Here is a 16091-nt window from a genome sequence, read left to right on the forward strand (position 1 = left end):
CCTGTTTGAGTCGTGACTCACTCGGATCTTTCGCCCGACTCTTTAAATTAACTCATGAATCGCGGGTCTCTAGTATCTTTAACTCGGATCAGTTGAGTCCTACTACAATTCAATCTAAAATGATAACAGCGCCACACACAAACCTCTAGCAACATTAGCTGCTACTAGTCCTAGCCATCTTAGCTGTCAAAAGCCAAAGAGACAAAATAGATACAGATATACCGAAATATGATTCATAATAATAATAGCAGTGGGCATGATGAACAGTTATAACACCAGTGACCACCATAAACGAACCAGACTATCCAACGAAACACTCCAGGGTTCGGTTAAAACAGAAAAAACAGTGTTTTTTCCAAGTGTGCGAGCCCCCTGAGAGTAGTGAGACAGAAGAAACACTGTCAAGTTGCTGGCAGTAAACCCAAAATAATTAACTAAAAGATGCAAAAACGCTCAATAGTGTTAAGAAGGACGCAGAGTCGGGTGATAATGATCTGTGGGCTCGTCACTACTAGCAATCCCTTTTAGATACAAGTTGTCATGTGATCCGTTGTTAAAATAAAAATGTTGATAATAGCAGCTTTAAGATTAAACACTAAACTGGACTTTTTATTTCATTTAACAGCATTGATTCATAGTTGATGTATTTGGGGGTTTTCTATCACAGAAAATATTACTCTTTAATGTCAAACTCAAAGCAAATCTCTACAAATAGATCTAAATTAAGTAGAACACAAAATGAATGATTCACTTCCTAGTGTTCACTTCCTAACTGTAAGTTATCAATGGTGCAACCAATAGTTTTTTTTAGAAGTTTCGTAATAAGTTGAATGGAGATGATTTGTGTGTTATCTGTAGCCTGAATACTGCATCTGTTGCATAGTCAGTCTCCTGTCTAAAACTACTGTTCATCATGAAGACAAAGGAACAAACAAATCTAAGGCAACTTTATGGAACAAAGTACGTATGAGGTGGTGGACACAGATAAAACAGTGAATATCCCTCGAAGTCCAATAAGGTCAGTCATAACAATAAAAATATACGTATTAGTAACGACGGGAGCGAAGCAGAAAGTAAGCTGATGAAGTATAACAGTGCCACATTTCCACATAAGGAGGGATGGGTCAAACAAACCCAAGAGACCGGGGTTGAAGACTAGCGATTTATTTTTTAATTTTACTGAACAAATGGAGCTACGTCATTTTCCGCTTCCTGTGCCTAACCAGAAGTGAAGTAACGTCTGATTTTAACACAAACCACAGCTTTTTCTAAACGGAACTAAGTAGTTTTTGTGCCAAAACATAACCAAACTGCAACCATTTTACAATGTGTTTAAAACCGCGACCGCCTGGGTAGCTCACCTGGTAGAGCGCACGCCCATATATAGAGGTTTACTCCTCGACGTAGTGGCCGCGGGTTTGACTTAGACCTGCGGCCCTTTGCGGCGTGTAAATGAATCAATCAATAAATTAATGAATACATTTATTTCAGACATATCAAAAGTAAACAAAACATGTTTAACTTCCCTTCCTGACCCTTAGTACTGTGGAACACTCCCATGTAATATACAATTTGGTGTTTGAATGTACAATCCATATACAGATCGACAGTTATACGTACACACATATACATATACACATATACATACATATATACATACACATACATACTCTTCACACAAATATATTCACATACACTCACATGTCATTCCCTCTCTCTCGTCTCTTCTTTGTTTTCAGCTGTCCTATAAAAAATAAAGGCCTAAAATTCCCCCTGAAATAATAAAAAAAAAAAACGCAACTGTGTGGTTTAGATGTGAGGTTTTATTTCCTGCACCTTCATGGACGTTGATTTATGAGATGTAATGTAATGTAAAAGTTACGCACTAAAGCTTGTCAAATGGACATTTTCAGCATCGATAACAAACTTTAGCAATGTGTCAAGATTGTTCCAACATGACAGTGGTTCCAGTTTATCCGTACAGCCCATAAATGCAGCAGCCTGCTGTAAAAAGTGAAGTGAAGTGAAAAGTGAACATGGACAAAGGTTCCCTGTGGATTATGTCCAGCGCCTTGTTGAACCCATAGCCTACTTCAACACATTAATTCTCTTCTTGAGGCAATATGGAGTTGCTGTTCATTACAGAAAAATTTACCATTTAAAGTGTCTTATACAATCGGCCAATAACGTCCAACTTCCCCCATTTGCACTGACCTGGTCACACATTGTTCCGTGGTATTACTACAAGTTTCCTTTTTATAGATGGGATGCAATCTTCAAGCACTCAGTGTGGTGTTTATGTGCTGTGGCATCAATATTGTGCAGGATGAGGAACCAATCTTTTTTCCAATCCAAACTATTATTGTGTGAATGTTTCTTTTTTTTCCATCCATCCATCCATCTTCGTCCGCTTATCCGGTATCGGGTCGCGGGGGGAGCAGCTCCAGCAGGGGACCCCAAACTTCCCTTTCCCGAGCAACATTAACCAGCTCTGACTGGGGATCGGCGTTCCCAGGCCAGGTTGGAGATATAATCCCTCCACCTAGTCCTGGGTCTTCCCGAGGCCTCCTCCCAGCTGGACGTGCCTGGAACACCTCCCTAGGGAGGCGCCCAGGGGGGCATCCTTACCAGATGCCCGAACCACCTCAACTGGCTCCTTTTCGACGCCGAAGGAGCAGCGGCTCTACTCGAGCTCCTCACAGATGACTGAGCTTCTCACCCTATCTCTAAGGGAGACGCCAGCCACCCTCCTGAGGAAACCCATTTCAGCCGCTTGTACCCTGGAACTCGTTCTTTCGGTCATGACCCAGCCTTCATGACCATAGGTGAGGGTAGGAACGAACACTGACCGGTAGATCGAGAGCTTTGCCTTCTGGCTCAGCTCTCTTTTCGTTACAACGGTGCGATAGATTGAATGTAATACCGCACCCGCTGCACCGATTCTCCGACCAATCTCCCGCTCCATTGTCCCCTCACTGGGGTAAGGACTCATTCCCTACCTGGAGTAGGCACTCCATCGGTTTCCTGCTGAGAACCATGGCCTCAGATTTAGAGGTGCTGATCCTCATCCCAACTGCTTCACTCTCGGCTGCGAACCGATCCAGTGAGTGCTGAAGGTCGCAGGCCGATGATGCCATCAGGACCACATCATCTGCAAAGAGCAGCGATGAGATCCCCAGCCTACCAAACCGCAACCCCTCCCCACCCCGACTACGCCTCGATATCCTGTCCATAAATGTTACAAACAGGATTGGTGACAAAGCGCAGCCCTGGCGGAGGCCAACCCTCACCTGAAACGAGTCCGACTTACTGCCAAGAACCCGGACACAGCTCTCACTTTGGTCGTACAGAGATTGGATGGCCCTGTGAAGAGACCCCCTCACCCCATACTCCCGCAGCACCTCCCACAGTATCTCCCGGGGGACCCGGTCATATGCCTTTTCCAGATCCACAAAACACATATAGACCGGTTGGGCATACTCCCAGGCTCCCTCCAGGATCCTTGCGAGAGTGAAGAGCTGGTCCATTGTTCCACGACCAGGACTGAATCCGCATTGTTTCTCTTCAACCCGAGGTTCGACTATCGGCCGAACCCTCCTTTCCAGCACCTTGGAGTAGACTTTACCAGGGAGTCTGAGAAGTGTGATACCCCTGTAATTGGCACACACCCCGGTCTGCCACTCCTTTGGCACTGTCCCAGACTTCCACGCAATGTTGAAGAGGCGTGTCAACCAGGACAGCCCCTCCACACCCAGAGCCTTGAGCATTTCTGGACGGATCTCATCAATCCCAGGGGCTTTGCCACTGTGGAGTTGTTTGACTACATCAGTGACTTCCACCTGGGAAATTGACAATGATCCCCCATCATCCTCCAGCTCTGCCTCTAACATAGAGGGCGTATTAGTCGGATTCAGGAGTTCCTCAAAGTGCTCCTTCCACCGCCCTATTACCTCATCAGTTGAGGTCAACAGTGTCCCATCCTTACTGTACACAGCTTGGATGGTTCCCCGCTTCCCCCTGCTGAGGTGGCGAACAGTTTTCCAGAAGCACCTTGGTGCCAACCGAAAGTCCTTTTCCATGTCTTCTCCAAACTTCTCCCACACCCGCTGCTTTGCCTCTTTCACGGCAGAGGCTGCAGCCCTTCGGGCCCTTCAGTACACTGCAACCGCCTCCGGAGTCCTCTGAGATAACATATCCCGGAAAGACTCCTTCTTCAGTCGGACGGCTTCCCTGACCACCGGTGTCCACCACGGTGTTCGTGGGTTACGGCCCCTTGAGGCACCTAAGACCCTAAGACCACAGCTCCTCGCCGCAGCTTCAGCAAGGGAAACTTTGAACATTGTCGACTCGGGTTCAATGCCCCCAGCCTCAACAGGGATGCACGGAAAAAGCTCCGCCGGAGGTGTGAGTTGAAAGTCTGTCGGACAGGGGCCTCCTCCAGACTTTCCCAATTTACCCGCACTACCCGTTTGGGCTTATCAGGTCTGTCCAGAGTCTTCCCCCACCCCCTGACCCAACTCACCACCAGATGGTGATCAGTTGACAGCTCCGCCCCTCTCTTCACCCGAGTGTCCAAAACATACGGCCTCAGATCAGATGAAACGATTATAAAATCGATCATTGACCTTTGGCCTAGGGTGCTCTGGTACCACGTACACTTATGAGCATCCCCTATGTTTGAACATGGTGTTTGTTATAGACAATCCATGACTAGCACAGAAGTCCAACAACAAACAACCACTCTGGTTTAGATCAGGGAGGCCGTTCCTCCCAATCACGCCTCTCCATGTGTCTCCATCATTGCCCACGTGCACGTTGAAGTCCCCCAGCAGAACAATGGAGTCCCCCACTGGAGCCCCATGCAGGACTCCAGTCAAGGTCTCCAAGAAGGCCGAATACTCCGAACTCTTGTTTGGTGCATATGCACAAACAACAGTCAGAGTTCCCCCCCCCCACAACCCGCAGTCGTAGGGAGGCAACCCTCTCGTCCACCGGGGTAAACTCCAACGTAGCGGCGCTCAGCCGGGGACTTGTGAGTATCCCCACACCCTCCCGGCGCTTAACACCCTGGGCAACTCCGGTGAAGAAAAGAGTCCAACCCCTATCCAGGAGTATGGTTCCAGAACCGAGACTGTGCGTAGAGGTAAGCCCCACCAGATCTAACCGGTAGCGCTCCACCTCCCGCACCAGTTCCGGCTCCTTCCCCCACAGAGAGGTGACGTTCCACGTCCCCAGAGCCAGCGTCTGCTGCCCGGGTCTGGTCCGTTGAGGCCCCTGACCTTCACTGCCACCCGTGTAGCAGCGCACCCGACCCCAGCAGTTCCTCCCACAGGTGGTGGGCCCATGGGATTCTTTCTTTTATTAAATAATATGTCTTTAATCTTCACCTGCCATGACATGTGTTTCCTCCCCTCTCTAATACTACCTCATATCCTCTCCTTCCTCTCCATCTTTCTTCTCTTTTACTCCTTGTCCCACCTTTTTCTTCTGCTATGTCTATCTTTTCCCTCACTTATGCCATCAATCTACTGTATTTCTGCATCTTTCCTCCCTCCTTGATCCACTTACCATTCTCTCATAACTCTTCCTCACCCTTCACTTCCCTCCTCTATTATCCCCTCATTGCCATTCTCCTCTGTCTGTGCTCCAGTGTGACTGCGGTGCGTCTGCCAGATGGTTTATCCTTTGTCGTCTACGAGTTCTGGGATGGAGAGGAGGAGTGGAAGAGGTGAGTTTTCAATCACATGTGGCTTTACGTCCTTAAAAATAATATTTCAATATTAAGCCTAAGCCAAAACCTAAGGTTTTTTGTTTTTGTGTGACTTGTGTCAATAAACTTGTTAGAAAAGCCTTAATGCAGTTAAAGTCGCAGTCTTGCTGGAACACGGGCGGAGCCAGACATTGTAAACATTCGGTGTTGAGAATGACTACTTTTCACACCTGCCACCTTAAAAGCAGCAAAAATTGCTTGATGTTACTATTTAAAGTAACATGACATAGGTAGGGTAGGAATTGGGCGTAAACAGCATTACGGATCTTGAAACCTATTTTTAGTAGAGTTCACAGAATGAATGGTGATATAAATCCCCAGTAATAGAACTTTTGCTCCATTGAGTGTGGACATTCATTTTGTTTCTGAAAAATCCCCATGAGTCAGCACTCTGGCTCCTCCTGAAAGTTCTTTGGAGCTGAGCATGCCGTTTCTTCCTGCCTTTCTTTTCATCGATAGGTGATTGCCAAATAAAGAGAGCGCTCACTTTTCTTCCATTACCGCCGTGAGCCTGTTGGAAGAATTCCTCTGTCCACATTTAATTAGCATTCTTCAGCCACTCACACAGTCCAGAGTTGCTGAAGCACTTGAGTTGCATCAGGTCATTATGATTTAGCGATGGCGCTGGTTGCTGGGCATGGGGGGAGGTTGCTGATGTAGCTGCCTGCTGATCTGAGTTTCTGCTCCACTGCTCACAGCATCCCAATACCATTAATATTTCAACTCACCGCAGTAAAGGCTAGGGGCCGTGCTAAGCGGTTGGAGGCCATGTGTGCTCGCGGGAATTTGTGAGCGGCTGTGCAGTGTGCATGCATGTGCTTGTGTGTGCTCTCTCACCCTCCCTTCTGTTTCCAGGCACCTCCAGTCGGCCCCCAACAAAGCCTTTCAGCATGTGAAGGTGGACACACTGTGCCAGCCGGAGGCCGTGTCCTCTGTAGCCGTGCCAGGTCAGTGGTGAAATACCCCAGGGTAAAACAATGTAATGATTACTTTTATCATCAATTAAAGGAGCAGGGCAATGGTTTTTACCATTGAGATCAGTTTATAATAATATGTGAGAAAAGGATGTAAAATCTGAGTCTTTCTGAGATTTTAAAAAAACACAAGGGCATTTGCCAGATGCATTATGTAATCCAATCCAAATGTATTCATTAAGCACATAAAATACCAAAGTGCTGTACAATCAAAGACAAGAAACATAAAAAGAACACAGTAAAAACACAAAGACCAGTTTAAAATAAAATAAAAAATAATATAGAAAGGCAACTATCACAGTTTGTTAAAAACCTGAAAATATAGATGTGTTTTAAGATGGGATTTAAAAACAGGCAGTGTATGGGGCTAGCCCATGCCCAATTTATGGTCCTGCGTTACACCGTAGCTACATGCGTAGCTACATGCGTAGCTACATGCGTAGGTACGCGTAGATAAGGACCCTACGCCCTACCCTATGCCACACCCTACGCTCTACCTTACAGCTATGCACCCCACCCTTTGCCGTAGCCCACTGAACACAGTAAAAACACTGATACCAAAGTGCTGTACAATCAAAGTCAAGAAAACATAAAAAGAACACAGTAAAAACACAAAGACCAGCTTTAAAGACAAAATACAAAATAATATAGAAAGGAAACTATCATAGTTTGTTAAAAAGATGGGACAGGATTTAAAAAAGGCAGTGTAGGGGGCAGCCCATGCCCAATTTATCGTCGTTCATTAAATCTACGCCGTAGATACCAAAGGGGTAAGCATTCATCCGGAAAGCATACCTCCTATGGGGAGACTCTTAGGATAACAAGCCGTCACCTGCCGTTAGCATTCCATTGACTCCCATTCATTTTGGCATCACTTTGATAGCAAATAACTTTACATCTGAAGCGTTTAAAGACTCTATTTGTCCATTGTTTATTTCTAAAGAAACACAACAATATATAAAAGGTTCCATTACCTTGTATCTCACGTTATGGCTCCGTAGCAGACGGTTTTTGTAAAAATAGGCTAATGATTGTGTCATATCCACGTGACTTTCTGTCGCACAGTAGAGAAATTACCATATAGTCAGGAGAAGCTTGCAGGCAGTTTCGACTCACATTAGCTGTTTAAGTTTAATTACTAAAGTTAACTAGCATTTTAGTTAGCAATAATTAGCTTGTGCCTATGTTATCTCTTTACATATAACCAGGGACGTCACTAGGATTGAAAGACAGGGGGGGCTTAGCCCCCAGGGTATGTGTAACTTGCGTTTGCAAAATCTTTGCACTCACATCTTTCGTTACTGTATTAGAGCTACACATATGTCAACCACCAGTCAAAAAACCAATATGTTAACAAGTCAAAAGTGACAGATATCCTCTTCTTCCATTTCTACTCAGTTCCTTCTGTCTTATCCTTTAAGATAAAACTAAACCCTAAGGCTAATTTCCTGACTTCGAAATGCAAATTGGTCACATGAAACAACATCCAAAATGTCCTGACAAAGCCAAACAGCTAATAAGTTGGTAAGTTAAACAAATATGAAAAATAGCAGTACAAGAAAAAGAATAGGCATCACTGCATACTTTATCATGTAAGATATTAATACGGATCCTATTTAAAGTGGCTACTGTCTAAATACAATAACCTGATGGCGGAAGGAATAAAAGATTTGGAGTAATGATTACTGTATATACTGTATGTACTGTATGTAGGACTGCTTTCATTTCATTTTCACATGTGTATCTGTGTGGTAAAATATGGTAACATGTAGCCTACTACACAGTAGTAGACTACATGTTACGGTGCATACTGCACCGTGAACTCAGAACAGCGAAGTATGTGACAAATTCTAAAGTTACAGATTAGCCTATTTGTTTCTTTATAATAGGCATACATAAATCACATGCCAAATCACTACTGGTCAAAACATTAATGAATAGGGGCGGCCTCTAACACCCCCAGTAAGAGCGTTCTTCCCATGTAGGCTAGCCTGCGCGGCCCGGATTTGAATCCGACCTGCGGCCGTTTGCTGCTTGTCATTCCCTCTCTTTCTCTCCCCCTTTCCTGTCTATCCACTGTCACTATTAAATAAAAAATAATCAAAAAAAGAAGTTTGCCTTCCAGTTCCATTCCAGTTCAATAAACCAAGTACTGCCATCTGACTCACCCATCACAAGACAATGTTACAATGAATTATATCATACCGAAGCATTGTATGGCTCAAGAATATAGGCAATATAGTATTCACTAAAAAGCACCCAAGCAGAAAGAACAACAGTAATTCTGAAACGTGATTGACTGAAGATACAACAATGCCATCACACAACACAGCTGAGTGGAGTTTGCCAAATAACAGTCACTTAGTCAGCTGCTACTTCACAAACTGCAAAAGCCAACATATACTGCACTTGACCACTAAGTCTCTCACAGGCCTATAGCAGCATCACAAAATTATGATGCAATACGTCTGATATGCATGGCTTTTCAATAAACTAAACCAAATATTTACATTATCTGGTCACACGGTTACAAAAGATTATATTAGCCTAGTCAATTTACAGATAGCATAATAGCTCTTACCTTTAGAAGTTCTAATTTCTTGTCTTTTTCTTTGCAAAGTCGCAGATCAAATCCTCAAAGTCCAGCTCCCTCAGCAGCTCGCTAAACCCTACTACACATGCGCTGCTGTGTGTTGGGAGCACTTTACAGGCAACGCAATAAATGTCTCTGGTGGACAGTGAATATAGAATCCACTCCCGTGGTACCGTTTCACCGTTGTGAAGGTGTCGGGTCTGTGCCTCGTTAGTGAGAGAGCGGGTCTTTCTGCCGCCAGCCTCGTTCCCCCTCCGAGATGCTGGATATTTAGCCGCCCGATTCTGAAAGGCTAATATCCCTCTGGGTATAACTTCCTCCCGGACAGTTTCTGTAATCGGTCCCCGTAGTGCAGGGTCTTCAGAGATGATGGTAACCTGAGTTGCTATTACCTTGTTCTGTAATGCTGATGACCGGCCTCATCTCTGTCTTTTTACACAACAACTTTGCTAAAGTGAACGTTAGCCACCGCTAGCTGTGGCTGAGTGTAGCTGGTAGAAGGCAGCAATTCTTCCAAGCTAACGTTGGCTAGCGCCTCGACATCCTCCTCTTCGTCATTCCCAGCTCTTTTAAAAAAGGTTTTTTATTCCCGGGACATTTTTATCTTGATAGCACAACGACTCTTTGTAGCCTACTTCTGTCTAACTTCCGACTTTTCGGCTTTGTTTATTGTAGCTGGATATATAATTTGTTGCATCTAAATATGAATGAGGAAAAATCGAATTGTTGTTCTTATTATTTAGGGGGGCTTAGGAACATTTTGGGGTAGCTTCAGCCCCCCTAAAATAGGCCTAACGACGTCCCTGCATATAACTACGCTCTCCGTCTCTGCAAGATTGGGAATGATTGAGATTTCTCTTGGCACAGCCACCAGAAGACTTATAACTTTTCAGACAGGTTGCTCACGTCACATCGACGTCGTCAAACTCAGTTTGAGGCTGTGCAGAAACGCTCAGCCATCACCAGAAAAGTGCTTCTAATAGACTTCACTGGTCTCCGTCGAAGTCTTAGGCGTCGCTGTGTCCATTCTTTTACTGTCGGTACGGTAGATACGCATAAATAAGGACCCTACGTCGCCACACCGCACACTATGACGCACCATACACCGTACCCTACGCTATAGGGTTAGGGTTCGTCCATGTTGCATTCCCCCTACTCATTTCCGGGTTCTCCTTCTCCGTACACAATGTACAATGAAGGGGAGGGTTAACTTCTCCAGCTACAGCTTTTCCAACCGTGGTCAGAAAGCACAGGGCAGCCACTTTGGTTCTCTCACTTTGCCTCCAAAGTCGGTAGTCGACTCTGAAGCTAATCCCTGTCACTCTCTCAATCGCTTTACCACACGATCCCCAGCATACTCACATGTCGGCTGTGCTATTCTCTTAAAGAGATACGCTAGAACGACGCAGACACCAGTGCACAAGGGGTTAGTTTGTAACAGGATGGAGAGATGAGTGTTTAAGTGTAGGATTGAGTGCTGTTGAAGAGATAACCACACTAGGGACTAAAAGTAAGAATGGATCTGTTCCAATACTCAGACTTGACTTTGCAAATGGTCAAGTGACTCTCCGGTGGCTGCCAATAGCACAGCCAGAGCTCACTGGCACAGGCGTGGTTAATGGTCGCATCACTCACTCAAACATATGGCCCACTCAAGCTCAGATGATTTGTTATTCCTATTTAATTTCCACATAGAGAACAGTAGGATGGTTTGCATGGTATTGCAGTTGGTAGATGGCAGTGAAAAACAAATTCACCTTCAGATGGGAACTACACTACTTGGGCACTGAAACAGTAAAAATGCCACAGAGGGATGGAAATAGGGACAGAGTCCTTCTTCAGGGAGGCATATTGGATACACTTCCTTAACACTCTCTTTCCTAATACTATAATGAGGAGATTCCATTTGCTTGTTTCATATGAATTGGTAATTTGAAATTTCCCTGTATTTTCATTTCAAAAAAGTTAGTATTTCATTTATGCTTATTTATTTAATTCATTCTTTTTTATTTTCTCATGTTTTTCTTATCGTTCTGATTTGGTAACTTACTGTGTCTGGATAGGTTGTGGCTCCCTCTATTGGGATGTAGTTGGTGTGCTGGTTGTGGTTAATAAACCCCACCTGTGTAGTATTGTTTGAGATTTCCTGTGAAACACGCTGAAGAAGGGCTTCCTTAATTGGAGTGCTGTCCAAATTACCTTTATATATTATTATCCACATTAAGGATCCAGCACCCAGTCTTCAAAGTCTTCTAAGTTTCAATGTGCTTTTGTGGGTCCTGTCATAATTGCATAGCATTCAGGTGTGAATAATAATATTCAGGCAGAATCCAGCATGTCATAAACTGCATCTTCCTCAAGGGACATAGGACATTCTTAATTTGCAGATTGCTTTTAGATTAATTGATTAATTGTTTAATTTGTAAAATGTCAGAGCCCAAGGCATGGGCATGGCATCCTAAAATAGCTTGTTCACGCAACAGTCCAAACCTAAAGATGTTCAATATAACAGGAAATGCTCACATATTAGAAGCTGAAAACAGTGCATGTTTTTCTTGATAAAATGTAATGACTTAGATTATTAACCAATTATCAAAATTGTAGGCGATAAATCATGTAATAGTTCAGCACTGAATAGATAACAATGGAACAAAATAGAAGTTATTCATCTTGTGAAGAGCATGGGCAGAATCTGGTCTCAAAAAAAAAACAAAATGCAAGTCTCCTTCATAGAAGTTAGTCCGTTATGAATAGAAAATTCATGTTGTAATTGTTGTAAAATACACAATTACAGAGCCGAGCTAAATGATAATACAGTCTCCTCATAATCCTGAGAAACTGATTAGTGTTTAATCAGTAAGGCTGGCCGTGTATTACTAGAAGCTCAGAGGCATTCTGAACAATTAAAGCAACCTGGCACCATTTAAAACAGCCGACACTGGCATGCATCCATGCTCTGAGGCACAGGCTGTCACTAACTTGACTTGGTGATGCCTGGCAGACTGCCATTTGTACTTTTTTCTTGTCTAACTCGCGTTTTTTATCCATCTCTCCTCTCCCCACTCACTCTCTTACTTCTTTCTTCCTCTGCCTCGCCAAATTTCTCCTCCTCTCCATTCAATCTGTTTTCCTCTCATTCCCTCACACACACGTCTTTCTGTCTGTACTCCCCTCTGGGGCTCATTTTCTTTTCAAACCTCTGTCTTTCTCTCTAACCTCTTTCTTCTATTCATCTCTCTCTCTCTCTCTCTCTCTCTCTCTCTCTCTCTCTCTCTCTGTTTCCAGCGGCCTGGTGCAGTGTGAACAGGGACTAAGAATGAAGATATACAACTACATGCCACGACTCCTGGACACTCCCCACCTCCGCTTGAACTCCCCCTATAACCCTAACCCCCCCCCCCCCCCCCCGCTCTCACACCCCCAAACCCCTCCTCTTTCAACCCTCACATTCCTCAACTCTTTTTGTAACTACATGTTTACACAGTGCAAATGAATGGTGTCAACTGCAGTGAAAATTGAACAAACATTGTGCATTTTATAACGTGAGATTACTAATGCGTTTGCATCTCACCATGGTAGTTTGCTAGCTCAAGATATTGGATTATGTCTTGTTCATGTTTCAAGTAGCTTTGAGCCACTGTGAAGTGGAGTTTGTCATGTAGCAAGGACCCTGGCCTTGAGTTTTTCATGTAGCAGTTACTGTTTTTGGGGTATTATTTGGGGATGTGGCGCATTTTCTTTCACTCCTGTTAGGTTTGACCACAGGTAGCTCATCTAGTTAGCCATTATTTCATTCCACATTTGATCCCACATACAGCGTTCTAAAAAAGTAAATTTTTATTTTGTCTTGTAACTTGATCAAATGCTTTGGACATTATTCTCATATCAGCCATTCTGAAATCCCATCGACATGTTGAGTAAATGAGGACTATCTACAGACCAAGTTGCCAGATTAGCTCGCAATCTCAGGAAAACTGAATGCTTGTACTTAGCTTGAAGGTTTGCTAGCTCCTTAGCTAGCTAACTATCAAACTTACTTTCCCCACTCTAGTAAATGAGTTGGGGTTGTGTCAAAAAATATATATAATATGGTGAAAACCATGAAGGCCTTGCAAGCAGTGAGTGGGTTTTTAGAATGAATAATTACAAAATGTGTAGTTTAAGATTTTCTGCACTCATATGGACAAGAGCTAGCTAGAGCTGGCTCAATAACTAGATAAAAATGTATTCATACAATAGGCCTATAATAGCCTAATACATAGCCTACAATATCCATTCATAGGCCTACCACATTATGTCAATTTGAGATTCTCCCAAATGGACCTGAAGGCAGCGTCATTGCTAGATTCTGATGCTAAATGCCATATTAGCCGGAATTTATGACAACCCCTGTTTTGCAAAACCCTGTTTTTAAGGTAAGATGGACTCTGAATAACACAAGGAAGGAAGATATAACATATCGGACATCTTTTAAATGTGCTTCATAACAAATAAAAGACATTTTCCATCTCAAAGAGAATCCATATTGACCTGTGGACTGGTTGACTGAGGTATTTTCCTACGAATAGTGCTATTATACATTAATACATACAATACATTAACAAGGGAACGAGAGCCTTCCCTTAATACATCACTATAGTTATAGTATCTCGGAAGTCGGAATTTACGAGTTCCCAGTGGGAAATTTGAAATGGAATGTCCCTCAAGTCTGATTTCCGACTTGGAAAGTCGGAGAACCTCACAGTACCCCAAGCAAAGCCAACCTCAAAATCCAACATGACTGGCTGCTCCGTGCATCAACAACAGTGATAGCTGTAGTAATATACAGTGTAATAGCACTTCTGTCTTATTTGTGTCTTATTAAACCAATTGTACATGCAGTCCTATCCAACTTCTATCTGTCGACATGTTGCTACGCTCTTTGTATGCATAAAATACAGCGTAATGCGTTAGTATCAACTGGTATGGCCAACAATGGCTAACCTGGCTAGCGCAAACCCCACTGTGAAAAAGTGGTTATATATCGTTGTACTGGAATGCAGTCAACTGTGTTGTGTGACGTCATTCCCTGCTCCGACTTCCGAGGTAAATGGAGTGCAGCATTATAGTCCTGTGCACACTCATTCAATCAGAGAACCAGGGTTACGGTTGTAACTTTAGGTTTCAAATGCCAACTTGCATCTTTCAGGCTTTTCAGATCCATTTGTTGTGTTGCTTGAGCTTGTTGAGTTTCCTCACCCCGAGTACATTCATGGACAATGGCTGCTGTGGGAGTAATGTCTATGATGGTAGGAGCTTAGTTAGCATGTGTAAACACAGCACAGGTTTTTACTGAGCAGCAGAACCCTGAACCCAAATCTGTGTGAAGCCAGACATCATGATTATATCAGTACATCAGATGGTGACATTACCTGGCAACAGAGACCAGCCAATAGGAGAGGGCCAGTTAGGTATCCTGAACAATAAAAACATGTCAGTCTTCACACATATTTGGGTATGCAGATGCTAGATGATTTTTGATTGACAGACACGTAGAGAAACATTGACAACATTGATTTCTTCATGTAGCTTTTATGTCATGAAACACTTTGGGGTTGACTCTTTAAACATTGACATCAGGGTCATTTAAGAGGTGAGATGAACAGATCGTTTTGCTGTCAAGGGATCATTTGTGACTTAGACAAGTGTCTGCTGCTACCTTGAGACAGAAGAGAGTAGAGAGATGAAGGCAGCACCTCACTGTTCTCCATGCAGCTAAAGTTTGTTTATTTCTGCCTTCTGTTGGTGTATTCCTTGTCTGAATTGGTGGTGGGTAGCTTATATTAGCTGTGTAATTCTAGTATAGATTGTACATATGAAAATGTTCTATTATGATTATATTTGTATTTATTGACATGTTTTAGTGCTACGGTGCAAATTTTTCCTGAGTGGAAGTGGCAGTAGCTTTCTAGGCGCTGCGGCTTCTTGTAACAGTTTGTTTGAATCAGAGTACCCACCATCAGAAACTTCAGACAGATAAACCCGTCTGAATGACTTTGAATATGAAGCCTTAAACATCACCACATGCTAGAGTAGCTTTTAAGGGTTTTCAAAAGATGACTTTCTTTTTTGATGTGTTAACTCCCAGTAAGCAGGGAAAAGCCCAATAGCAGTCTTTCAGTTTGGTGGCATCAGATTACGCAACACCTGTTTTGACAGACAGACAGACCCTCCAGAAAAACGTGATTATGCAATTGCATAATTCAATGCATAATTTTCCCCTGTTGCCATGGGAACGTTATGAAGTGAGGTAATTACGCGACGTGAACATCATCGAAAAGCATGGTGTTGGGGAATCACTTTTTTTTCTCTTTTACATCAAACCGCAGTTTTTGCAAGTTCCCGCAATTTCTGTAAGTTCCCGCAATTTCATCGCATAATATTGCATAAATATCCCGCATATTCCATTGCATTTTTTAAGGAAACGTTCTGCATAATCAAGGATTTATGCCCGCAACAATCACAAAAAAACTCCGCATTTTTCTGGAAGGACTGGATAGACAGACAGAGAGATATAGGCAAGCAGACAGATCGACAGAGCCGAAAACATAACTTGTTTGACAGTAAAGTGGCTCGCCGAACAAAAGAAGATCAGGGTCAATCTTTGACTCCTGTGCATACAATTCACATTGGCGTCAGTTTCTTTCCACAATCCAAATACATACAAGTAGATAGAGACCTCTACAGTAAAGTATACATAAAGGTGATCTTGTTA

The 16091-nt window shown here is 43.4% G+C and overlaps 1 protein-coding gene across 1 annotated transcript in view; it reads left to right on the forward strand.

Annotated features, from left to right (window-relative positions):
* The window catches only part of necab2 (N-terminal EF-hand calcium binding protein 2), a 174418-nt gene extending 161709 nt beyond the window's left edge, over nt 1-12709 (forward strand). The window contains exons 11-13 of the mRNA XM_028586498.1: nt 5651-5728; nt 6626-6717; nt 12623-12709. Coding sequence (XP_028442299.1) covers nt 5651-5728; nt 6626-6717; nt 12623-12651 — 199 coding nt within the window. The 3' untranslated portion in view covers nt 12652-12709. The remainder of the gene's footprint in view (nt 1-5650; nt 5729-6625; nt 6718-12622) is intronic.
* Nucleotides 12710-16091: the final 3382 nt, after the last annotated feature.

Source organism: Perca flavescens, chromosome 8 (genome assembly GCF_004354835.1).
Source record: "Perca flavescens isolate YP-PL-M2 chromosome 8, PFLA_1.0, whole genome shotgun sequence".
Lineage (NCBI taxonomy): Eukaryota > Metazoa > Chordata > Actinopteri > Perciformes > Percidae > Perca > Perca flavescens.